The sequence below is a fragment of the Heliconius melpomene genome, chromosome 4, assembly GCF_056956725.1.
Source record: "Heliconius melpomene rosina isolate 202511_hmr_F chromosome 4, ASM5695672v1, whole genome shotgun sequence".
NCBI lineage: Eukaryota > Metazoa > Arthropoda > Insecta > Lepidoptera > Nymphalidae > Heliconius > Heliconius melpomene.
Window position 1 is genome coordinate 1,647,076 of NC_140392.1, and position 26,615 is coordinate 1,673,690.

Genomic DNA, 26,615 nt, shown 5'->3' on the forward strand with positions numbered 1-26,615 from the left:
ACACAAAGTTATTTCAACCTACCCTACTAAACACACGAGATGTTTAACAAACCAACCCTAGATCTAACATCACAACCTGCCCCCAGGCTGCGCACGCTACCGGGAACTCTGCTACCGCGCGTCCCAAGCCCACACCCCCCTGTCAGGCCACACAGGCGCACCCGACGCGCACACGTGCACGTGCGCCAACTGCGCGCATCGCGCACCGCCGCCGCCCTGACCCGTGCCGCGCCCACGACCCACTGCGCGAGTGATGAATGCGTGTTACAGGCAGTGATTAGTGACTTTGAGACTTATGTTCTATATGTTTTTTTAGTTAATTGATACTTATGTGTACTTACATTTTTATTTACTCATGGAACTTCGAAAATTTGAATATAGAACACATTCCATATATTGTTTTTATTATACCAATATTGTTGTTCACGGGTGAACGACAGACACACAGAGAAAGGTTCACCAGAGCGAGTATAACACGCATATTGTACATTCACATCTCATCTTAAATATTATGTGTATGTTTTTATAAACATCCGTATTAAAATACTTTTTATTTCATTCGCTTCGGTGCTTTTTAATGACCATGTGTTCTACGTCTTTGTCAGTTTTGTTCATGTTTAATTTATGACAGAATGAACAGTGTTGCTAGTATCAGGATTCGAACCCAAAAAAATATAATCCAAATATATTTATTATCTAAATATGCATATATTTTCAATGATTTCTGTTAACGGGGTAATGAATACAGTTACAGCTCTATTGTGAGTGCGCTTGTACGTTTTTTGCTGTCTTTTTGCATAAAACACATACACGAGATTTTTAATTCTGTACCATTCCAATATTAATTAAGAAAACCACTAAACAATGCATGTGTAAAGCTCCTTCATTTACGTTTTAGTTTACAATTTCCTCAATTACACTTCCCAGTGCCTTGAAATGACTAAGTAATCCCTAAGATTTAAAACACCGATTTATAAAAAGCTGGAAAAAGTATTAACCCCTGCAATAGATTTTTAATTATTCTATTTCAGAAATATTACACTTAAGTAGTTTAAGAAATTCAATGTACTCTGCTTTTTATATTTTTATGCATATTATAAGCAGTTAAGCCAAATTATCGTAATAATGAAATTATTGTCAAATTAAATGTATCTGTCCATTATATTGCTACTATTAATTAACTAATTACTAGATAAAGCCTTATTAATAGAAATAATTTTAAAATATGACTTTACATAATTTATTTAGACATTCCAACAGTTGATTTCCTACATTGACTAACAACTAGACCGAAAACTTTTAAAAAAATAATAGTTTTAAATATTTAAAATAGAAGCTAACATAATTCAATTTAAAGTAGTAGTTTATAGATAACTTATCCATACACAAATTTTAGGTTTGTAAAATATAAAAACAAAAACATATTCACATAGTTCCTTTTATATAGTAAATAGGCATACTCAAAAAGAGTGCTTAATTTTAATTCTAATATAACGATCCTATATAAATTATGACCTTTAACTTGTCTAAATGTTTAAATTTATTCGACATAATAATATATTACAATGTATATACTATATTTCATTAAATTAATGACTATGTAAATTAATATTTATTACATGATTCATCTATTTCGATTGTACTTACCCAAGGTCAAAAGTTTCAGAATAATATTTTATAAGTACTTATTATATTCAAAACGTTTCAAAAATTAAATTAAATATTCTTATTATAAAAAAAATATATGTATTGTTATTACTAAAATGAACTATTTATTATAATTTATAGTATATTATGTAAGAAAATTTATTAAAACCTAAGTGATATTTGTTTCTGGACAGCTTGAAGACAGTCTTGTACGTGAATTTAAAAATAAAAGTTAATATTATAAGTATTTTTATTAATGTAAACAGATATACAGTTGTCAAGTCGAGAGTGGACGTTTCAATGGAAATCTCTGGAAAATTTTACAATGTATGGAAAAGTTGGACGCGTGCGATTTCATCAATATTATTTGATATTTATAAAAATGTTTTGATTGGAATTTAAAATGAAACTAATAAAAATAAAATGGTATTGTTAAAAACAATGTAAGACAGGAACATTTTGAAATATTAAGCTTAATTTAGAAAGTTTTGGATATTTTTTTTAAACATTACAAAATAGATATTTTGAACAAATGTACGACACTAGTTTAAAAAACAGATAGACCACCATAATATAATGTAGCTTGATATGTAGTAGTGCTTAAAAGGAATAAATGCATTTTTCAAAACTTACATATTACAACAGTGTTACCAGATCCAAAAAAACGTAACAACACAAGATATATCAAATTTGCTATTTCACTACCATTTACAAGACTAAAAACTAAAAATACAGAGAAATAAGTAAAAAAAAAATAAAACAAGCAAAAGATATATCTGGCAACACTTAACACTATAAAAATTTGTACACTGGTAGGAAGGAATACACGATAGAAACTTGTATGGACGTGATTTGGTGAATTCTTACATCTATGTTACTATATTATAAACATCGAAAATACGACTTTACAATTGTAAAGAGAAATCAACCACTAAACGGTTGTAGAAATAGATTTAAATATGAAAAATACTTGCCAAATTTCCAAAATATCATGTTAATTTATAATTTTACCTAAAGTGTAGATGTCATATGCGACCAAGAGGTACTTATTTAGTCATATCCATTAGTACGAACTTAGACAGTAGCAACTAGAACTATTGAATTTCAACGTTTCTAATGAAACCGGCCGTCCACAAAGTTAGTAGCTACACGAAATATAAACAAAAGTGGAAGGACTCCACCAACTTAGTTATAAGAATTATAAGTTGATTAAAGTGTCGTCACCGTCTAGCTCGTGTTCGACACCATCTATACACTATGATTGCTTTTATAGAAAAAGTACATATTTTACAAATTTATTAATTAAAATCCTTAAATCCATATCAGATGGAATCTGCTTAGGTTGTAGTCTAAAGAGCTGGGTTATCTGTTCGATAAGCTCCTGCTAATTTATGCAAACGAATACCAACGTCGCTGTGTTTTAATAGTAAAAAGAAAGAGACAGCATTATAAATACCCAAACTTATCAGGAACTTATCTAACAATTATAACACAGATCCAAAACAAACCACACTTTAGTCATATTAATAGACTTTGTATCAAAATACCTGTTGCTTAATACGTTGGAACTGACAAGCCAGTTTTACTCAGAACCTTCCAAAGAGTGGTAAATTAAAGTGTTGAATGGTAAACAGTATATGGTAAAGTAAGTTTAGTCATTAACGCCGATAGGGATGGTAAGATGACGCAGAGGCCGCCCCGCCAGACCCGTGGTGACGCTTAGAGGACTTCTGGTAACCGTCCCCGGAGCCCCCTGTGTACTCGTGATCGTCACCTAAATTAATTAACTACATTAATTCGACGACCAAAGGCACTAAACTATCAACAGCAATATATAAAAGCTTTTTTAAAATTGAAATTTGTCACTTGATTTACAGAAGAAATAGTATAGTAATAAAAAAAAAACTTACCGCACCACGCACCTTCTCCACTCACCCAACGAATTATACTATTGGCAAATTACACTTCGTGATTTTACTAGCGATCGTAACCATATATCTAGATAGACTAATTATACATTAAATAATGAAATTAATGACATTTCAATTGCAAACAAACTAAATTCAACTAAATTAATGCTAATTATTTAACTATTTGGAGATTAAACACAAAGCATAATTTACCAACATAAGGATGTGTTATCTATGTGTTATTTCTACCTACCGGTGTTATCTAGCGCAAATTACTATAAACGATTATTTTACAGGTATTTATAGATATTTATGTAATTTATAACCTGATGGTGTGGCAGAAACGTCCGATATATTACAGTAAGATGGCTGTGGTGACGCCATGCCGGGGCAGAATATCATTGGCACCTGTATTATACGGGTTTTACTATTCTGTTTAAGTAAAATCTACAATTGTTATGCAAAAAAAAAAATAAACGAAATGTTCGAAAGGATATGAATTCTACTGATGACTACAAGCAAAAAAAAGATGTCGAAAATTAAACCAATATGAAACTCTAAACATCACTCTCTTTTTTAGTGAAAGAACACTCCTTAATAACACAAAATTCATGTTAAGTGAAAGAAAAAAGGCACAACTGAGCTTTTAAATCGATGAATCGCTTTCGGGAACTTATCGAGACGTTCCGATCGCGTCACTTAACATGGCCACCGCGGCTGCTCGGGGACTTTCCCGTGACGCTGCCTACACCATCTCCAATACATTGCATTTATTGTTAAGTATTAAATAAAAATCAATCAACCTTTAAATATTGATATTAGAAAAAACTTGTTTACTGTTTGTAAAATTAAAGTAACTATTTCCTTTGCCAAATCCAAACTAATAATCCATTTTAAGATTAAATATAGATAATGTAAGGTAAAAGTTAGTGTATATTTTAAGATACTTTACCGCGGCACAAAAGTTAATACATGCAATGAACTCAGAAATGTACAGTACGGTATATCGCGTAAAATTAGTGAGTAGCTACTAGTAGACATTAGTCGTGTAAGACTATTATTAATTTTCGATACTTCGCTATTAAGATATAAAAACAAAAATTATGATAACTTAGACACCTAAAAGGGTACACTACTCTATGGGATGAGGGGGCGACCATTAAAAATGCCAGATATATTTTGAAATTTTTGATTTCTTTTAATTATCTACGTTTTATAATGTCCTTAAAGTAGATATATATTTCATCATAAGATATCTCAAATATTTGCAGTGGTAATATTAATATTTTTTTAATTAATCAACCAGTAGTATTACTTAAACCATTAAGATAGAAGAAGCTTAATATTAGAAAACTACGACAAACTGTTTATTTTTTCCATTACATTACAAACTACATACTTACTTTACCAGTTAAAACTAACTCTAATATATACCCAAAATACCTAATATATTGAATAATGCATAATTTCTACTTCGAAAACCTTAAGTGTTATTTAGTGTGATAGCACTTTTGAGTTACATCGAATATTAAACGCACATATAATAAGCTTCTCGTCTTAATATTTTAGTGCTTTAACCGTAATTAACTAATTATCATTAGGTTTACATATGTTATGTTATGTTATAAATTTAAAAAGAAACAACAAGGACGCACGTGTAAGTCTATCATAATTTTTCTTTTTATATAAGAGCGTAAGGGGGGAGGTGCGCGCGCGCCGCCCGTGGCCCGGCGCCGCGTGCGCTCCCCCCTCCCCCGCCCGAGGCTTAGGGCTAATTACATTAAATTACAACGTAGTCTTACTGCTTACCGTCGGCTAACAAATTAATTATAAATACAGGCGCCCGTAGTGGCCGTAAAGTAAAACTAATATATTGCCGCAAGTAACCATTATTTTATATTGTACATCAGTCGATAAGTTCACCTAACATTTTTTTGTAATCTAATCGATCGAGAATTATGTACTTTATTCACTACAATATGAAAAAAATATGTATATATGTATATTTATTAAAAGTTAAAAAAATAATCAACATCGAATTTTTTTTTTAATTAAAAAACAGAAATAAATAACGACTTGCCCTAAGTTTTATAAGTAATTAATGTTACAATTAACTGTAAAGCCCGTGCGATTTATTTACTTTAATAATATGCGTTCGATAATAATTACATTTATATCATAATAATAATATAATCTAGTATAAATACAAGGTTTTTTTTTCATTATATTAATAATACCTGCATTGATTTAAAATAACTTTAGAACCGACTAATAGTGACGTCGCCGGCGCGTCGCTAAATGCAATCAATTCGTACATTTACAGTACAAAATAGAGAATAACTTAAAAAACGATTCCTGCTAGTCTAACGTTAACACTAGGGGTCACGTATATATAATATAATTAGTCAATTACGATCATAACGGCATTATTGATACGGCGGCCGCGACGGACGGACAGTCGACCGCGCGCGCCTGTTGTTAATATTATTATTTTTATATTATATTAATAATAATATACCAAAAATACACTTTTACACAAACATGTTACTACTATATGAATAAACATACACATATAAAAAACCGCGTACACTATTATTATATAAAGTAATACAAACAAGTCGAAATTGTAAACTACACAACAGTACTACAGTTAAGCCATGATCAAATATTATTAATAAACATTATTTTTATTATATTATAATATTAAGATACAGTAGGTATAGTGTTAAAACTTACGCGGACGTCGCACAGTGACGTCACGGCCGACCAGAGACCACATTTGACAGACGGAGCCTCTTAACGAGTCTTACCGTATTTGTATTTTGCTAACTATTTTAATTAATAAATTCATCCAATATTTTATGTCTCTTCTCCTATATAATAATAATAATAATTAAAAACCCATATAAATAGTTTTATCAATTGATTTCTCACAATAATTTGCACTAAGTTTAATTATAAATGTTCAGTAAATCTAAAATTTCTAATACATATTATACCTTTATTTAAATAAATTATACTCTTTATTATGTTACTTAGAAGATTGCCACGATGCTTGATTACAAACTAACTTCATACAAATTGTTCCGAAGGTTGTCTAAGAACACCTTAGTGCTAATTCATTATCACTGAAAATAACATAATAATAAATCATCTCTATATTCACTTAACGCTTTGTTTAAGGCATCGTTTCCTAACATTAAACAGACGTGAGGACATTCGTCACTATCGGTGGTTGTGTATTAACCTACGCGGAAACGATAGCGGGAGGGGGGGGTGAACGGGTACCCGAGGGTACACCGGGGTACAGGGGGGGAAGCGAACTTACCAACGACAGACTGAATCTTACTAACGAGGAATGAATCGAAACAAATTAAACCTAACTTACATAGGAACGATCAAGTGAGAGAGTAGAGGAGAGCGGTAGGAGCGGACACCACTACACGTAACCTAGCTGCGGGGCGTAGAGATAGGCACCGACGTCATTTAACAATTATTATTTATATTATTTGAATATTACGTTAGAAGGTACAAGTTTCGTCTCCCTACATAATGATGTGTATTCAGTCGTGTGTAATAATAATATCCGCGTAACTATATGAACATCACATCGTAAGGCGTTTATTTATTTTTTCTCTATTTTTAGCATAAATTTTGTTACTCCGCACCATTCGCCGGAGCGAGTGCTCACTGATAAATAATTAAGTTTACTTACGGCGCGATCTTAAATAACCCTATGCTATACGATCAAATAATGCTTCAGTGCAACAACAACTCCCCTATCAAAACATCAATAACAACCCCCCGGGGTATGTGTGTGTGTGGGGGGAGAAGGGGGGCGCGGCGAGCGGCCCCCGGCCGTCACATTACTTAGCTTATCACTAAAATTTTAATCAGTCGATCGGTCAAACGATTGATCGATATATAGTTACAGTAAAGGACTAACATTAAATTTAATCTAAAAATTGTTTACTTTAAATAATAACTCACTCTGGCCGGGGGCGGGCGGGCGCCGCGTTCGTTTGGCGATCACGTAAAAATTAACTTTACAATAGACATATTTAGTTATAGTTTAGTTAACAGTAGTTTAAAGTATGTACACGTCCGCGCGAAAGGTGCGGTGCCTCTATACTAAGTGCTTGAGCGTCGTCACTTAAAACATACAACATCCTCTCTTGCTCGTCAACAATTTGGCAGGTAGAACTTCATTATTAAATTATTTATTTTATTCAATATTATAAACTTAAATATTGCAATAAAAAACTAAAATTCATATAAAAAGAAAAAAATAATCATTACAATTACGAATTATATTTATTATACAGAATTGCTCCCTTTTCGAAACGTCGGGAAATTAAAAATATTTAAATCACGTTCAGTCAATGTTCATTATTTCATTAGATCCCTAACGTTTTCCTAAGTCTAAGTGGGTGGTAAATAACCAAAAACTCTAATATTAAACATACATATCGATATATATACCAAATATTTATACAAGTCATTAGCTTAAGTTAAGTTGGTTAGGTAATTTTCCCTAAATTGGCCTTTGTTTTAACATATGGTCTGTCAAATGTGGCGGAATCGCCGCCGTGCACTGCGCAACATCACCTACGTCACCACCGACGCCATTGCGTCTCTCTCATTAAAAGAAATCATTTTAAAAACGCGAAAACAAAATCATCCGACATAATGGAAAATATTAAAAACATTAAAAAAGGAGCCCACATCCAAAATAAAAGATAATAAAAAAGGCAAAGAAATTAAAAACTTTCCGTGTACAGAGATGTACACGAGCCGTTCGGAGCTCGCCGCGACACCGGGGGCCGTGCCCGTACTCTTATACAAACAACACTACCGTAGGTATATTATTAAATGTAAAACGTACTTTAAAATTTAATTACAATTAATTTGTTACTACTAAGTTAACGTACGCGTGTGGGTTTGTGTCAATGCAGTCGACGGAGTGTCTCCCCTCTCTAGCTAATCTTTTAAAAACTGTAGTCAAACTAGTTATAATTATAATAGTACATCGTCATTAGATTGCATTGTAAGTCTCGGGCGCCGGGCGCGCGCGTGTGGGGGTGTGTGGAGGCGTGTGGAGGTGTGTGGAGGTGTGTGAAGGTGTGTGGGGGTGTCGGGGGGTGTGTGGGTGTCTATGCGGCGGGCCAGTCCTTGGCGCAGTCGCTGTTGAAGTGTTTGGGCGCGTGGTGCGGCAGGTGCACACCTGGCGCGCCGTGGTAGTCGCCGCCGTAGCGCGCGCCGCCGTACGACGAGCCCTGGCCCGCACAACGCGCACTCGTTAGCGCCCGCGCCCCGTATGCCCCGTCTAGTGCCCCTAGTGCCCCTCTAGTACCCCGGGCCCGCCTAGTGCCTCCAGGCCCGCCAACGCGTCGGTCATTGTCATTATACTAGTACCTCACTTATATTTTTATCAGGGTACCAAAATAGGTAAAATAAAATATTGCCAATTATTAACATTATAATTCACTAGATGGTCCTGTGAATCTAGATTGGTAACACTTATGATACTAAAAACCACCCCTAATGGCTGATCTTGCTAAGACATGTGAACGTGTTACTTAGATACAAAAACTTACTTCACAATTAAATTAATAGTTTGTAATATAATATTTTGCTAGTTTTCTATTTATTATTAAAACAGTTCTTTTTGTCTATTTTTAATTAATAGAATATTATACACTAAGTGGGCGATAGCTATATGGTTTACCCAGAACCCTGAACGACGGCGGTTGGCGAGCCTTAGTGGTCCCCACGTAATGCCCCATAGTAAAAAAACTAGTGATAAATCTCTCTGCCGAGACACTAGACGAAGTATACAAGGCAGGTCTTATATTTGAGGACCTATAGGGGGCCTATTCTTATCAGAACGCGAAGTGGCCTCCGAATCTTCAAGGGTACAAAGCATCACTACGAGATTATTGATTGAACACAAATAAAATACCAGCTTAATTTAGAATACATGTTGAAATTAGGCCACCTGCGTTGACAATCTAATGTTTATAGGTTGATTTATCGTCGGATTATTCGCTTTTATATAAAAAAAAAGAGTATACTTAAAAATGTAGCAGAGACAATTTCCAAAGTGGAGATAAAAAGAAATAGTAGATAAGAGTAAACACACGATCGTAGAGCGAGTAATGGGACGATAAACCATAGGTATGGGTGCGCTAGACGCGTCGCACCGAAGCCTCCTTATGTCTCACGCCACATACTAAAAAATAATTGATTTTGTTTGTATATCAACTAAAAAGTATAAAAATATAAAGTGTACAAAACAAGCAAAATGTCCATTATTAATGAAAATCGGCTTCGGGGCGGCCGCGTGGCGCGCGCTCTGCTCTGGTTACAATAAACAGATTCGAATTTCATCTCTGAACACTTAAAGTACAGCTCTTAATATTATCGTTAAAATTATATATATTAATGAACCTGCAACAATACGAGAAAAATCGTTGTTTTACTAATTTGTACTTTAAATGCCAATTTACATGTTGAGATGAAACAAAGCTATGTCATCTCGCTCTAGATTCTAGAGTGTAGGTAGGTAGGATGCGATGCGAACGATCGGAACGGAACTAAAGGGAAGCTTAGTCTGGTGCGGTGCGATGCCCGTCCATAGTGAGACCCCCTAGCCGCGACTACCCCGGCGGACCCCTATCTAATTGTCTTTGTGGAGGAGCCACTCTTGTGGGCCCTGATCGACCAACTGCAAAAGAAGAACACATGAACCACTCGCCGCAACTGAGCCAGCCATTGTGAGTAGCAGTGAAAGCGTGCGAGCCGACCCGCCATGAGGTGATGAGGACACTATGGACGCGGCTAAGACATCGCACGCGACAGCCCCTGCACGTGGATCGCAAACACTACACTCTACAGTACAACCAAATTGAGCTCCCTCTCTCACTCACTCACAAGTCCATCACCAGTCATGTCAAATGTGTTATGAAAGAGACGAAAAGAAGAAACGTGTTATGAAAAGATTCATTTACTCATCCATTCATACGGTTGTGTAAAACAGGGGAATGGATGCCGGGAGGTAGAACGAAGCGATAATGTGATTTATGGAAGACAGTATACCAAAACCCATGTATTTAATTAAAGTGAATATTAATGAACACAATCAACATGTCAACTTGGCTGTACTTTGCCGTATCTAGGCGATTTTGGAAATTACTTTACGACAGAAAAATTTGAACAATCCTAGAGCTGAGACATATCTTCAATGTTTGCGATAAACAAATACCGAAAAGAAACTATTTTTAGAAAAATAATAAATATAATTTATTTATTTAAGTAATATCAAATAATACGTGAGTAGTTTCAATTCAGTATTTGCACCAACTGTTAATGTGGGAATATTAAATTTGAGGGAAAGCAAGCAAAATAATAGTATATTTATTATATTAAGCACCGCAACCTATTAGATCGTGTTGAAAATATAAATTACACATTTAAACATGAAGATAGAAAATATCACTTAATAAATAATTAATTATATTTTCAACATGATTCAGTGAAAGTTATTCAAAATAAAACAACTCTTTTCCACACATTATTCTAAAATTAAGAATTCTTAGTGTAAAAAATTGCATATAAAAACTAATATTGTTGGAGAAAAGTTGTTCATGGAACGACAAGCATGGGGATAAAGCAAAGCAATGCATTTGACATTAAAATGAAAACATATTTATTTATATCTAATACTACCCAGAGGATGAATGTCCTAGCAAACATAATATGTGAGCATGTTATATAGAACTAACTAAAAAGGTAAATGGTTCAAGCCAAGCAATTCCATGATGATAAAAAAATACATTTGTGAAATAATTCATAATATTGAATTTTTAAATAAATTAATTCACAAAGTAAAATACGATTTAAGGCTGAATTCACGTGATTGATTATTTATTGTGAAATTTAAAAACTGAACTTGACCTTTAATCGCAATAAAAATGAAAGCGCATAAGAAATTTGTTTTAAAAAAATGTGAAGCACTTAAAAATAAATAAAAAATATGTCAATAAAATCATATAACAGTCCAAATGACATTTGCGATGATAGCTTAGTATTTATAATAAAATAATTATGTATTATCTAACTTTTTAATTTACTTGAGAGTATTATTATTCTATGTTTAAATATAATAAAAGTTATGTATAATATGTACAATAACTAAGTTACCAACGCAATTGTTATAGAATCCGTGATTTCGAAATATAGTTTTGCGATTTTAATAAACGCCAGCTTAACAAACATGAAAAAATATCAACTCAAAACATTTGTTCCTACATTAGATACATTGAAACTATATTTTAGCATAAATTGCAACAAAATATATAACTTACTATCATTACTTAAACTTGGCATTTCCAAAATCACTTATTCAATTGAAAAAATAATAAAAAATAACATTATGTGAATACATTGTGTACTTTAGTGTAATGGCGACGTGTCACGTGAGTCGTGATCGTAATGGCGGCTCTCGCATTTACCTGACACGCAGCCAATACACGAGTTGTGTGTGTATATTAGAGCATTTTTTATTGTAAAGAATACTTTTTTCTAATTACAATATTAAAATTTTGTCTTTATGATCAGAAATATATTATTAATCTTTCCTACATATTTTTTTAGTTCCAATAATTATTTATTGGTATATTATAATGACAAATTTCATATGATTGATTGTTGAAGTATATATAGAAGGATAATTGAGTTTTCTATTGATTCATATATTCATTTATCCTACAGTTATTGTTTTAGACAAATAACTAATCGAAAAGTGAACAAATTTTTACCCAAAAATAATTAACTTACAAACAAACTACACTACTATAAAATGCTCTATCATACATACACACAACAACCCTTTGCACCTGAGACCATTTAGCCTCACATCTCAAACACAAGGACTTAGTACCCATATATAGGTAATATCTCAAATACAAAGGGTCAAGTATTATAAGGGGTCGTCCATAAATTACGTCACACAAATTTGGTTTTTTCTATTGATCGATCGATTCTATGAACCCCAGTGTGACGTCACACAAAAAAATGTAAGTAAATTATAAAAAAATATATATAAAATCTATTACGAAATTTTGAGGTCTCCCTACCCGCTCGACCCCCCTAACATGTGACGTAACTCACGGACGCCCAAGTACCATATTCCACTCCTCAAGTAGTACAGACCAGGAGCTTGCAGTCTCATACCTGATCCTGCTGGTAGGCAGGCGGGTACTGCTGGTACGTGGAGTAGTCCGCCGAGGAGGACTTGGAGAGCGCGGCCGAGGACAGCGCGCCGGCTAGGGGCGCCGCGCCGGTGCCGGCGTTGCCGCCGCGACCGTACATCTCACCGCCCTCCGACAGCGGCACGTACGAGCCTGCAGGTTGAGATCAAAATAATTACTCTAATTATATTACATAAGAAACATTAGTTATGCTTATAATAATATTTTTTTATTTTTTGTCACAAATCTTGGTCCTAGTAAATATATTAATAAAACACCTATCCTACACCTATCCTACAACTATCTAGTGAGACACAGTATATGTAAGAAACACAGTTTTCGGCGTGGCGTTAAATATGTAGATTATTTTGGTAAATAACTGTTCTAAAACAAACATATTAGCCAAAATTCACACATTTTTCTATAAATTATATTTAAATAAATTATTAATAATGATGTAGTTTGGGTTTTTATTATAATATATTCCAGCATTGTGCAATTTTCATTGTAATTTTTATTTTTGTGCAAGTGTATTAGTAAATTGTCTAAAATCAACAACAATATGTCTGTGTTTAAAGTAAAAAAGTGCAGTTAAATGAATATCCGCAAGTCATAAAAAAGCTCTCTCTAATTATAATATTGATGACAAAAAGTGGCTGCAAGTGTGTCATAATAAAAAATGCCTAGTCTATCTGTTTATGCATTAACATAAAAAAACAGAACAATAAAATCATAATATCAATAAAAAAAGTTTTCATCTGTCTGCCTGTCTCTGTGCCCCATAGTAATATTATAAATGAATCATACCACAGACAGCGGAATGGAAGTTCTGTGGCATATCTATGTAACATATATTATGTTTATTTACCGTATTCCTGTCCGTGTGTCACATAGCAAGTAAATATTTTATGTATATGTAATGTACCAGAGCCAGTGAAATTAGGAGTTTTATAGTTAGGAGCGACAATCTACATAAAACATTCACATATGTTAATATATAATAGTAAAGTTATATGAAAAGCCGTCTGTTGGTGTATCAACTAACAAAAAAACAAAAATATCTATCTGTCTGTCAGTATATCTGTCCGCATAACAAAAGTAAGATATTATTATACATGTACCAGAGCTAGTGAAGTTCGAAGTTTTGCAGAAGATATAATGAAATTATATACATGATAAAGTATTAAAAACCATCTTGATCTGTCTGACTTGACTAACATAAAAAAAAGAGCCATAACATCATAACAACAACAACAACAAAAGTGTCGCATTGAGCAATCCATAGAACAAAATTACAATAACAACAACAACAAAAAACTTTGTCTGTCTGTCCTTGTGTCACATACATCAATATTACCAAAGCCAGTGGAGTTGAAAGTATTAATAAAATATCAAAAACCGTCTTACTCTCTATGTATATTCAGTATTATAAAACAAATGAAAAAAAGCAGTAAAATTATAATATCAACAACAAAAAAGTTTCTGTCTGTCTGTCCGTCCTTGTGTCACAAATCAATATTACACAAGCACCGTACCAGAGCCAGTGGAGTTGGAGTTCTGCGGCATGCTCCAGTTGGTCCAGCTGCCGCCGGCCGACGCGCCCGCGGGGGCCGAGCTGTAGTTGGCTGTTAACATAACACAACTACATTACTCTTTTTTATTTATTTACTTGGGTATCTTATTTAACTGGCTATGGTTTTAATACGAGTTTTTACTGGCTTTTTGGCAAACGGATTGTTATTAACAAAACATGGCCGAACATTGTCAAAAATATCATTCTGATCATTGACATAAAGAAAGTTTTTTAATATAGGTTTTCATCCGGATATTACTAGGGTTGATAGTGACTATAAACAGTGACCATCAACATGGCCAAACACTGGCAAAATATATGAACATTTTGTTTATTTTCATTGACACAAGGGAGACTCGCTATTTAGATTTTTGTTATAGGTTTTTACTGGCATATATTAATGGGAATCGCGGGGTTTTTTACAGGGTAGGTACTAATTTAATTTAAAATTTTATAGAAATATACAATTTTATTGCATCTTTGTGTTAGTGTGTGGATGTGTGTGCATGTATGTTGAATTACATTTTGAAAATGTACATTTCAATTCAATATATAATGAATAGGAAATTACTTTTCAATCAAATTGTTATACCGTTCAGAATATGACACTAATAGCAGCAGAATAGGCAACAAGTGTAGGATACACTAACCTGCAGGAAAAAGTGAAGCTAACAAACATGACATATTACTACATTACTTAAAATATATGTAGCAAATTTTGTAGACTCACTTATTCATAAGAACAATGAGTATATGCTGATTTGCATATTAATTTCCCACAAACATCTGAACGTACCAACGAAAAGAAACTTTCTAGGCACTGCCTGGATGTGGATATACATTTATTCACTGTATATTCTAAATCACGTCACTATTTTTAACGTCAAGCTCGTAGTCGTTAAAATTTTTTTACTATGGTCTAGCTTGTTTTTATAAGCAGCAACGCTCAATAGCGATGTCGAAAAATTATTACGCATAAATTATTATGATGAAATATTATATAATTATAAAATGATGAGAATGATGATAAAATGAAAATAATTATATTTATGAAAATTAATCCAAATGACAAAATTTTGCTTTACGTTATATCCCGAATATAGCAAAGACAAAGGGAACTTTAGGTTAAGAAACTACATTAACTAATTTGTCTAATTTTGTAGACTTTGCGTGTTTTTGGCGTAAGATTCAACGCCGCGACTTCTTTTCGTTTTCTTACTAAAAACAGCAAGTAAATGAAAATAAATAATTCCTTGGAATGAGAATCAAACCTAAAATCGTCGCGTTTACAGCGTGCGTCGTGTAGGCTGTCCGTAGGGTTCTCGGAAAAAATTTTCTGTACTAGGCTCACAACATCACGCTGAATAAACGCTCACAATATTCATATAAATGTAGGTTCGGCTGAACTGCCATTTCCACATCAGACCTTCGTTTGTGTACGTCAATATAAAGTATTGATTATGTTGACGTACGCAAATTATTTCTTAATATCTCATGTGGCTTAGATAGATTGTTTGACTTTCAACACATATTTTACTTTCAACTCTTTAAATTTGTAACATTTTCTATTACCGAAGAATACTTTGGCATCGTGAAGTTTTACTGGATATTACCAACGGTTTACATTATTCGTCCTAGAGCGTCACATAATCATAATCTACTAGTAGCCACTCGGCTATATATATATATTTTTCAGTATAATAAAAAATAAGTAGCTGTAGCGTCCGTAACACTGGCAAGGGCGACGTCGCGCGCTGTGTGTAGTTTTTGAAGATTTGTCCAAACAAATAGAGAATAACCTGTAGAGGTATAAAACCAACAAAAGTCTCCATGATTGTAGTCATATCGCACTAACCGTAGCTGCCGTAGCCCTGCGCGGGCGGCTGCGCGTGCTGCGTGTAGTTGTTGGTGGCAGGCCAGGCGGGCGCATGCGGCGGCGCCTGCGGGGCAGGCGGCGCCCCCCAGCCCTGGTAGTTGCCGGGCGCGCCTGCGCCGCCCGCCGCGCCGTAGCCCGCGTACGACGTCTGCCCGGCGCCAGTGCCCCAGCCCTGGTACCTGTGCGCACACGCAACACGTCAGTATACTCCACTACACCCTACTTTATATGCGCCAAGTAAGTAGTTTCGACTTTTGTTGTTTTAATGACCTTTGTGTATTCTAAATTAAAATATACAAACATCACTAAAATTTGTTGGACACAATTTTTTTTATAAATATGGCACTGTTTTAAAATATAAACTTCAAATACTGATCTCCCTTCTACACAAAATATTATTAGTGGCACTCACATAATAATTTAATATACATTGTGCCTCTGGATGAAATTCATGGATGCAATACAATAACCAAAAACTATCTCACTCTTGCATAATACTTGCATATACATATACCACAGATCATTTTCATGGGAAAAAACTAATAACTCACCCTTGCATAATATTCGGTGCACCCATGGGCATATTAATGGGCGGCCCTCCCATCTGCCCGTTGTGCCCCTGGATGATGTTCATGGGGGCAGCTTGCGGCGGACCCCACTGTCCAGCTGCGGGGGCGTCCCCGGGAGCACCGCCCATGCCGCCACCACCCATACCGCTGCCGGCCGAGCCGAGTTTACCGGAACCGTCACGAGGCTCCGCTCGCTTGATCTCCACCTGCGTTAGGTTTTTTGTAATTAAATTAAGAGCTCTATTCTCCTTTTATACAGCTCCAATATTTAAAGGTTCCATCGAAGAGAATTTTTATTAATTCTTATTTTTTATGTTATGTGCACTTGCGATTTGCGTGTGCAATAATATAATATATTGTATATTATTGTATCATATAATAGTGCTAAACATCACGGATTTTTGTTGCCCGTGCTTTCATTGTTTCTTTCTTGGAATAAGCATATCAGGCTAGTAATGTTAGCACTAAATTAATAATTAATATTTTCTTTTTATACAGGACAAATTTTCATTAAGACAGTATGGTAGCTTTAAGTACAACTGACGGAACAACTTGTAATGTCCTATTTCAATAAATAATATTTTGAGTTTTTAAAGATTTTACATTAAGTTTATTTCTCACTGATAAACAACACTGAAAAACATGAACGAATTTGTGACTAATATTATTAAATGATAGTGAAAACTGTATTAATTTAAAATGAAACAGAAAAAAAAATAAGTCATTACATTACAATGTTTATTAACAAAATATAATCATTTAAGATAATTAAGAAGTCATTATATAATTCTAAGCTGATTAGTGAATGAATGACTTTCATCTCATTTCATTTAGGCAGTCATAGCTCAGCAACACGTGTGACTGGAACAATTGTGGGTTCAATCTCCACTCAGGGGAATGAGTTATTTTAGTTTCCTCACTCTGGTAAAAAGGGCTAAGCGTAGCATTGAGTTCCGCCATTTAAGATATATTATAAAGCTAAAAAAAAAAAAACAAAAAATGTAGCAAATTTTGTAGACTCACTTATTCATAAGAACAATGAGTATATGCTGATTTGCATATTGATTTCCCACAAACATCTGAACGTACCAACGAAAAGAAACTTTCTAGGCACTGCCTGGATGTGGATACAATAATATATCATGTATAATCTATACATTGTCACTCAATTTAACAACAAAATTGCCAAGGCGTCCAAAAATCCTCCTATTACTATTCACAATCACCATTGATAACTTTGTAAAATGCCTAGTCCCTTTGATATCGTTATATATAGTTAACTAAACTAAAATCATAAAAATATATTTACCTGTTTCCCATTGAGGTTGATGAAGTGCTCTTGAGTCACTCTCTCTACAGAGATTTCGTCTTCGAACGACAGGAAACCGAAGCCTGTAAACAATTTATGATACTCTCTCATATCCCAAGGAATCAAATAATATTTTAAATAGATAAATATAATTAAAAATTAAATGTTGAGAATGAGACCGTCGTAGCGCTGCGTCACAGCATCTAACTGTAAATGCTACAGTTATGAGTTCGATTTATTACCTCGTAGTAACGAGATAAGTGTATTCTATACAATTATGCAGAAAGTAGGAAACAGCGTGTCTTAACACTAGGTCCCCTCAGACCTGCAAAGCTGGGTGCATTAAATGGGATACAGGATGAAGCTAAAAAAAGATGTAAGTAAAAAAATATAGCAAACTTTGTAGACTTTCCAGTCAATAAAAAAACAAGAAGTTATATGCTGGTCTGCATTTGATGTTCCACAAACATCTGAACGTACCCACAACAAAAAGTTGATGGCACTGCCTGGATGTGGAATTCAGCTTTTTTTAAACAGAACTATTATCTTAAAAAAATACAACAAAAATAGTAAATCTATTTCTTTATCACTACACTAGTAAAAAAGGTAACAATTCGTATTTATAAATAAAATTATTATTTTGTTATCATATAATAAATGAAACTTTTTCTATCTACAATTTAAAAAAATAAACCAACATACCTCTAGACTTCTTCTTCTCCTGGTCGTACATAATCACCACCTCCATGACCTTGCCATAGCGGCCGAAGAACACGCGCAAGTCGGTCTCGGTGATGTTCGACGGCAGACCGCCGAGGAACACCTTAGGGTAGCCACCGCCGCGCTTGGGCTTCTGCAAGGTGCGCGGATTGCAGGGCTTCGGATCGATCGTTCTGGAATTTTCGGGTTCATTAATATATTTTAAAATAAAAAATTGAATCGTAAGTTACACAGAAATGTCATCAGTGTCCGTTCTACAGAAAGCCACTAGATTGAAATCTTAAATAAAATACGGAATTCAAAATCGATAGTTAAAGAGACTATCGTGGCACAGCGTCTGAAGGTTTTTATCTTGAGAATTGTCAGTAAAAAAAATTAAGTAACTAAAAATTTATCCTCAAAGTGTGTCTGATAACGTTGATTCATTTCCTACTAAGGGGAATGAATTATTTTCATTTCCCCACTCTGGTAGACAGACAAGCGGTGTAGAGTTCCGTCTCAACACAATTGCGTGTTGAATTGCGCGCAAAATTTGGGTAAGCAGTGTCGTTTTACTATAAACTACAATATAAATAAGCTGTACATTACACTAGTAATATGATAAGTTATAGATCATCGGAAAAACATATTGGTATATGAAACACGTGGTTATTCATTTTGAGGTTATACCGTATATTGTACACTCGCAATCTTTTATAACATTCTACGATTACGGCTAACATAAACTTCTATATAACGCACAATTGACCACATATCTAAGAAATTTTAATTATTATTATTATTATTTATAGCTTCACTCTTTATCCCGCACATAACTGGTCGAAGAGAAGCTGGGAACTTAGGGTTACAACACCCCGTTCTCATTAAGCCACTTCTTGTCCCCGCTCTCTGCCGAATTCTGGAACCATTGCGTGTTAATTGACGGAACTTAACGCCGAATTGAATTATATTAACAATTAATACTTCAAGTTCGAAATCAACAATAGTATCTACTTAATAATCTCTATCTAAACATTCCAAAACAAATATGGAATATATTTTGTTTCTTTGTTTAACTCAAGTTAAGCACTTGTTCAAAGGTTAGTCAGTTACCTTCAACGTTGATATCGTAAATTACAATTACAATATGCAGGGTTTTTGGAATATATTTTAGATTAATGTTTTTTTTTTCAGCTTCATACATATCCTAAATATTAAGGAAGACAGTAGGTTCAGACACTCCGATTCACTTCACTATATTGAATAGTGAAGCCCAACTTCATGCTGTACCAATGGGATAAAAACATAATCCAGTGGAAATCGAATTCAAAACTACCGCATACTTCACCATTGGGCGATGTAATCTATGGAAAGACGAAGCGACACAAATAAACAATAAATATATCAAATGAATCACAGGCCATCTCTAATTTCTATATTTTTAAATCACAAGGTCTGTCTGATCCTACAACTACGAACACGGGCGGAAGGTCGAACATTCTTTCACGTGAAACGTTAGTTATTTTGATGAATCTTATAGTTTTAATAACCGATATAACATTATATTAATAGTAAAACAATTTAAAGTAAACTATTTAAAAATCTCACTAACCGCATCATGGTGTATTTGAAGTTGAGACGTCAATCCGCTAGGATTTATGCAGGATTTAATATCTAACTTTTAGTTTAATTAAGTGTTTCCTTATATGGTCAAAATACAAACTATAGCTATAGTTTCCTCTTTATTTAAGTTGCCTATCGGAGAACTGAATCAATGGGAATATTTTGGTCATCCCATAATTAAAAAAACATTTATAAAAGTAAAAAGTGTTAAAACACTCTTTCCCCCACTGCCCCGCCCAATTGTGTATTGAATCGCGGAACTCAACATCGCACTTTGCCTCCACCAGAGTGGGGAATTGAAAATATTTTAACATCCCTCCAAGGCCAGTTCGAACCCACAACCATCAAAACTATTTGAAATCAGACGCTGTCCAAATGAATTTCGTCTGCCTATTAACTGCTATTAATATCAAAAACCGTCACATCATAAAATATAGATTAACGATCTCCAATACTATTAATAATAATCAAGTTCTAAATATCTTCCAAACTTGTCTGTACAAGTATTCGAAGTACCGGTGACAAATGACCAGGGAGTAATATAACGAGACAATTTCGACACCGGCTGAGAGCAGTTCGACCGACTCGTATGATCACTGACTGACGTGGGCTCCTATCGCGATTTTATATTAACAAACTTTTATTATTAATAGTAATATTAGATAACTATACAATAATAAAAGACCAAACCATATTATGACTGTGTAAACATTTGTATTTAATTACTATTGACAGGATTTTAATGACTTTGGGAGGCTTGTACTGTGCATCACACACTGGACAAGATGGCGACCCTACCCTACCCTCATGTCAATTATTTAAAAAAATATACTTTTTAAAAACTACTTGTTTACTATTATATTACTAATACATCCTAAGTTTAACGAATAAAAAATGTAAAATATAAAAGTAACAATATTTTGGCCGTTTATTTGAGTTTTATTAATCATACGACATTTAAATATAAGATGACCGTCTTTCGCTTCGCAGCAGATAGAACAAAATCTTTGCTGTAGAATGTAACCTAATATTCATCTTTTAATTTTATTAACACGTACACAGAAATTTAAAAACCTACTAAAAAGAAAACTTTGGTTCTGTTATCTAATTTTATTATTATTTAAGCTACAATATGGCAACATTCACAAAATGGCGTCGAATTTTTTGCTAAATCTTATCCGAGATCGGCATTATTTTGCCTACTGATGACATTCAATAGGGGCTAAAGAAGAGAGCGGGACTTTCCCGTTCCGATGTGACTTTCACTGATCTAATCTTTCACTAGCAACATGTCTGTTAAATAGAACTTGGAATGCAACTTACAACTATACGATATCATTAATTTAATAATTATATATCATCTTGCAAATTACTTTTTTTTTAAGAACACTTCCTTTCCCTATTTTCTGCCGAATTTTCAAAACATTGCGTGCGTGGCAAAGCTCAACGACGCGCTTTGTCTCGTCAGCGAGGATGAAAATATCAAATATTTCGTTCCCAGGAATGGGATTCTAACCCAATGCAACCATTAAAAAATATTTTTATATATCTCCTCTGCGGCGGGAGTTTAATCTAGTATAACGCATTTTTAGCATACTTATGCTATTAAACAATATAAAACTTGAGATGTACATTATAAGTTGTCGCAAACTTTGTAGACTAGCTTGCTTATGAAAAGCAACAAGTATATGCTGGTTTGCAATTAATTTCCCACAAACATCTGAACGTGACTACAACGTGTTAGTTGGAGACACTGCCTGGATGTGGAATTACATTAATTTAAAATATTTATTTTATTACATACAGTTTACATGATATACTAAAATAGAAACATTTTTAATACATCATTCAATTAGGTTTCATCTGCGGCTTCGCCCGCGTGGTTAATGAAATCTAAGTTACATTAAAACTAATAATATATTCTCTATAGATAGCCATATTTTCGCCTTCGTGAATAAATGGACTATTTAATACAAAAATATTTTTTCAATTCGGGCTAGCCAACGCGATCGAACTAACAAACTCATCAGCTAATAAATAATTTTAGTACAAAGTAAAGATATAAGTGTGAAATAATAAAAAAGAAAGCAGCGATATGTGCCATTAAATAATACATATTAATTTGTGTAAATTGCTTGCATAATTTCATACATTGTTTTCTATTATACAAACTTTTTTAATCTCAACGCTGCCTTTTTGCTTGGCGTGTTTGGTGTACAGACTACGGTATAATATAGTGAGAAATAAATTATTTCTCTTCGTATAAAATTACAAGGTCTGTAGCGGAACGCTATTTAAAGAATTTGGAAATACGGCCATCATCTAAAAAACATAAGCAAATTGAATGTTGAATGAATTTACTTAGAAATTACATCTTTAGACAAAACGAGAAAATAAACCAAAAATCAAATAATTGATTTTCAGGTGAAAGCTAAAAAAAAAACTTTTATATCATTCTAAAAACAAAAAAAAAAACAATTTCCAATAATATAATACAAAAAATTGGCACTGTTTACACACGTGTTGCCGATCACCACAAAGAATTTAGCGTATAGAGTGCAAGCGAGCGCGAATCGCATCCAACCGGGTCACACACGCACGGCGGCCGAGCTTGTATCAAAGGTAGATATTAAAAACCTATATTAGTATAGCATATTATATTATACGGGCAAACTATTGTTGGGATTAAAGTGCATTAAGGTAATCTATATTTAATACCAACAATGTCCAATAAACTCGTTAATTATATCTCAGTGATAATATAATAAATGTCAACGTTTTATTTGTCAATTTCTTTGAGTTCTATTCGTATGTATTTATTTGCGTACGTTTGTATTACTAGCATTTACCCGCAATAACTAAGATCTATGTCACGAGTGACACATTCATTATGGTTCATATAATATAGCTTACGATAGCCTTCTTTGATAAATGAAGAATCTAACACAAAAATTCTCTCCAATTTTAAACAGACTAGTTCATGATTTTAGCGCGTTTTAACAAACAATTTCTTTTACTTTATATAATATCCTCAAAGAATTAAACACGTGCTATTTTTATATTAACCATAATAAAAACTGGTTGGGAGATAAAGTTTTATTACAATTTGCAGAGTAGTTAAAGTTAAAGGATATTAACATCCCTCCGAAACTATTGATTTTTTAAGACACCCTATGGTTTCATTACATTAGGGGATAACTGTTACCAATGAAGAAGTATGAAAAACCTTGAAAAACTAAAAATATGTTATTTCTATCAAACTAAACTATCATTTTCTTGACTCTTAAGCATGTATTATATATTTACAATTTTATAATTTATTTTGCCATGCAAATTTTTATATAAAGCGTACATAGTGTAGTAAAATTTTTATTGACTACTATAGGTATATTGAATAATAAATAATTGGGTGTTTAGAAAGTTTAACATTAATATTTAAATTATATTTGAATAAAAAAACAACCCTACATCCATATAATATGAATAAAATATTAATGAAGATGCTACTCTAGTTTATTTTTTAAGCCAATCTTATTACCTACATTTAATCTTGATTAAAATAATCTTTTATATTATCTTAGAAGATACCACATATACTGTAGCTTTACAAACAACTAAAATATGCAGCCTAGCAAAGGAAGACAAAGCCACCTTTACTAAATCCCCTTAATATACATATATTTTTTCTTAACAAAATTATTATTTATAAATATTAATTACTGTGAAATTATCACTTACCTCTAAAATAACCATACAAATAACACAAAAAAAAATATACACACCTTCCATCAAGTTGATGGGGTCCATTTTGCAAAACCACATTAACTAAAGAGGGTTCTGCGAATGTCACAAAGCCGAAGCCCCTGGAGCGACCCGACTCGCTGTTCTTCATCACCACGCAGTCTATCACGTCACCATAGCGTGAGAAATACCGCTGCAGGTTCTCTTGAGATGTTTCCCATGATAGTCCACCCACAAACAGTTTTCTGTGTAAATTAAATAAAATTATAACCTTAAAAAATGATCTTTTTTAGCTTCATGTTGTATCCCACCAGGATAGGTAAAAGGAACTTAAGTGAAAAGATGCTATTATGAGTTTAGTGGCACAAGTTATTATAAAAATTCCTTTTAGAGGTTTGAAGCTATAATAATTGTTTACAGTTGATTGCTGTGTCGCTTAGCACAACTGCCTACCTTATATACTTTTATATGTAATGTATTATATTTACTTGCTATATTCCACACAATTTTCAAATAGTCAACAAGAATTTGTTCAACTTGTTGCTTTGGACAAAGTGCTTGCCAAAAATTGACTAACTGCTACCTTGAGATTGGAAATCAAATGCAACCAACACAATATGTATTTAAATTTATGCTTAGAAAAGTAGCAATATAGCAGTACTATTATTAGTATTTCTTTTTTAAATATTGTTCTTTTTTTTTGTAAATATAACATGCTGCACACCAAGTACACTAAAGAACATGGTATTTTTACAACTTTGAAAATTATGATTTGTAAAATGTTAAAAAAAAAACTATTTTTTAGGGTCAGATATGCCAGCCTTGTACCATACATACTATAAATTGGTTGACAATTTTTATTCAATTGACCCAAATACTTAAGTCATCTGCCATTATCTGACCATTGTGTACATACAATAGGTACAGTGTAAGATAAAATATTATCATAAAAAAACTTATCAATATAATACGTCGTATTATATGACTAAATTTTTATAAAATTTGTCAGCCACCTAAAACATATGAAAAAAATGCCTGATATATAAAAAAAATAAAAGTAAGGTGAAAGATATGATCTCATTTCAATAAAACAAGTATTGAATCGGTGAAAGTAACATTCTCTCGAGTATAAAAAGTAATTGCTAAAATGTCTCATGATGCTTTTTTTATAGATTAAAGTAATTATAACCTAAGAATTTTCGAAGTGAATATCTAAATTGTGCGAACTAGTAATACAGAAGCGTGTTTTTAGGTTAGTTTTAATTGTTGAATAAAAACAAAGTACGTAAACTAGGGTTGTTATTACAAAAAATGAGCACGATAGCTACGTGTGACTTGACGTGAAATGTTGGAGGGCGATGCGTCAATTACTATTGACGAAGCATTTCTCAAATACATGAATATACTTTGAATTTATGTAAACATACAACAAAATCGATTGTATCCGCAAATTTAGAAAGAAATGCTTTACTAGCATCAGCAAAAGTAACCGTATGCAAATGAATCAGCATGTTTTAGCACATTCGCTAACGAGATTGAGCTACGCGGCATTTCCAACGCCGTTCCATTAACCTCATTAATGAAATCAAAAATATAATTTGTATAATATATCTTTAATTTAGACATGCCGACGACAATGTTAACCATAAATTACTGATAAGAGAAAGCCATAATTAGTCACAGAAAGGTTATTATTACGTATTGCGACGTTTCCGCGTACCTAGATTTTTGAAAGAACGATTATATAAACAATTTACCGAAAATATTTGCAAGCAACAGTCCTACAATGTTAAAATTTGGTATTATGTACGATAGGAAAGTAAAGCTGCCATGATCGGTACACGCAAGTCGCGCGACAAGGCTTGGGGTCGGTGGCCGCTCGCCGGTAAAAGGCTAATTAAGTGTACTTAATTTTTGCCATATCCATTATTACATATTAACGAAAGCTCTTAAGATTATGATAACAGTAGAATTTCATTTAACAACAGTATAAATTTAAGCATAATCAAAGAGCCTTGCTGGCTAATCGTGAAATGCGACACACCAAGCGAACATGTAGTTTGACCTATTATAGTTAAAACATTTAAAAAAGCACTGATGTTATACATAATTATTTAAAAATGTGCTTACCCCTTTTCGTCATCGTCCATGTCTGGATTCATACGCATAACTTATTACTAATTAAAAATAATGGTTGGCACCGGTAAGACACCCAAACCACACAAGCACAGACCCACACGAATGATTATGGCGGACCAACCACATCCGCTTTCTCAAATAAGTCATGGAAGGAGGAAATAGTCAAATCAAAAACTTCATTTTAATTATAACATATATTCATCTATAATTTGAGAACAATTGCTTGTTAAAAATATATATTATAAATTTAAAAAACTAAAGATATGAAATAAGCGTAA

The 26,615-nt window shown here is 33.3% G+C and overlaps 2 protein-coding genes across 7 annotated transcripts in view; one reads left to right on the forward strand and one right to left on the reverse strand.

Moving 5' to 3' along the window:
• LOC146539371 (uncharacterized) overlaps nucleotides 1-3,423 on the forward strand; it is a 48,798-nt gene extending 45,375 nt beyond the window's left edge. Inside the window, exon 12 of the mRNA XM_085185031.1 lies at nucleotides 87-3,423. The gene's annotated coding sequence lies outside the window, so the exon portion shown is untranslated. The remainder of the gene's footprint in view (nucleotides 1-86) is intronic.
• Nucleotides 1,227-26,488, reverse strand: Hrb27C (Heterogeneous nuclear ribonucleoprotein at 27C). Of its 6 annotated transcripts, none has more exons than XM_085185025.1 (10): nucleotides 26,329-26,488; nucleotides 24,240-24,443; nucleotides 18,838-19,028; nucleotides 18,136-18,218; nucleotides 16,809-17,032; nucleotides 16,237-16,436; nucleotides 14,344-14,433; nucleotides 12,792-12,961; nucleotides 3,884-3,965; nucleotides 1,227-3,421 (listed from the first exon to the last, which is right to left on the reverse strand). In XM_085185025.1, the coding sequence occupies exons 1-10, from the start codon at nucleotides 26,364-26,366 to the stop codon at nucleotides 3,306-3,308; spliced, it is 1,398 nt and encodes a 465-aa protein (XP_085041151.1). In that variant the 5' UTR covers nucleotides 26,367-26,488; the 3' UTR covers nucleotides 1,227-3,305. The 6 variants fall into 6 exon arrangements, with proteins under 6 accessions (XP_085041151.1, XP_085041152.1, XP_085041154.1 ...); XM_085185026.1 differs by lacking the exon at nucleotides 3,884-3,965 and adding an exon at nucleotides 8,782-8,833; XM_085185028.1 differs by lacking the exon at nucleotides 14,344-14,433.
• Nucleotides 26,489-26,615: the final 127 nt, after the last annotated feature.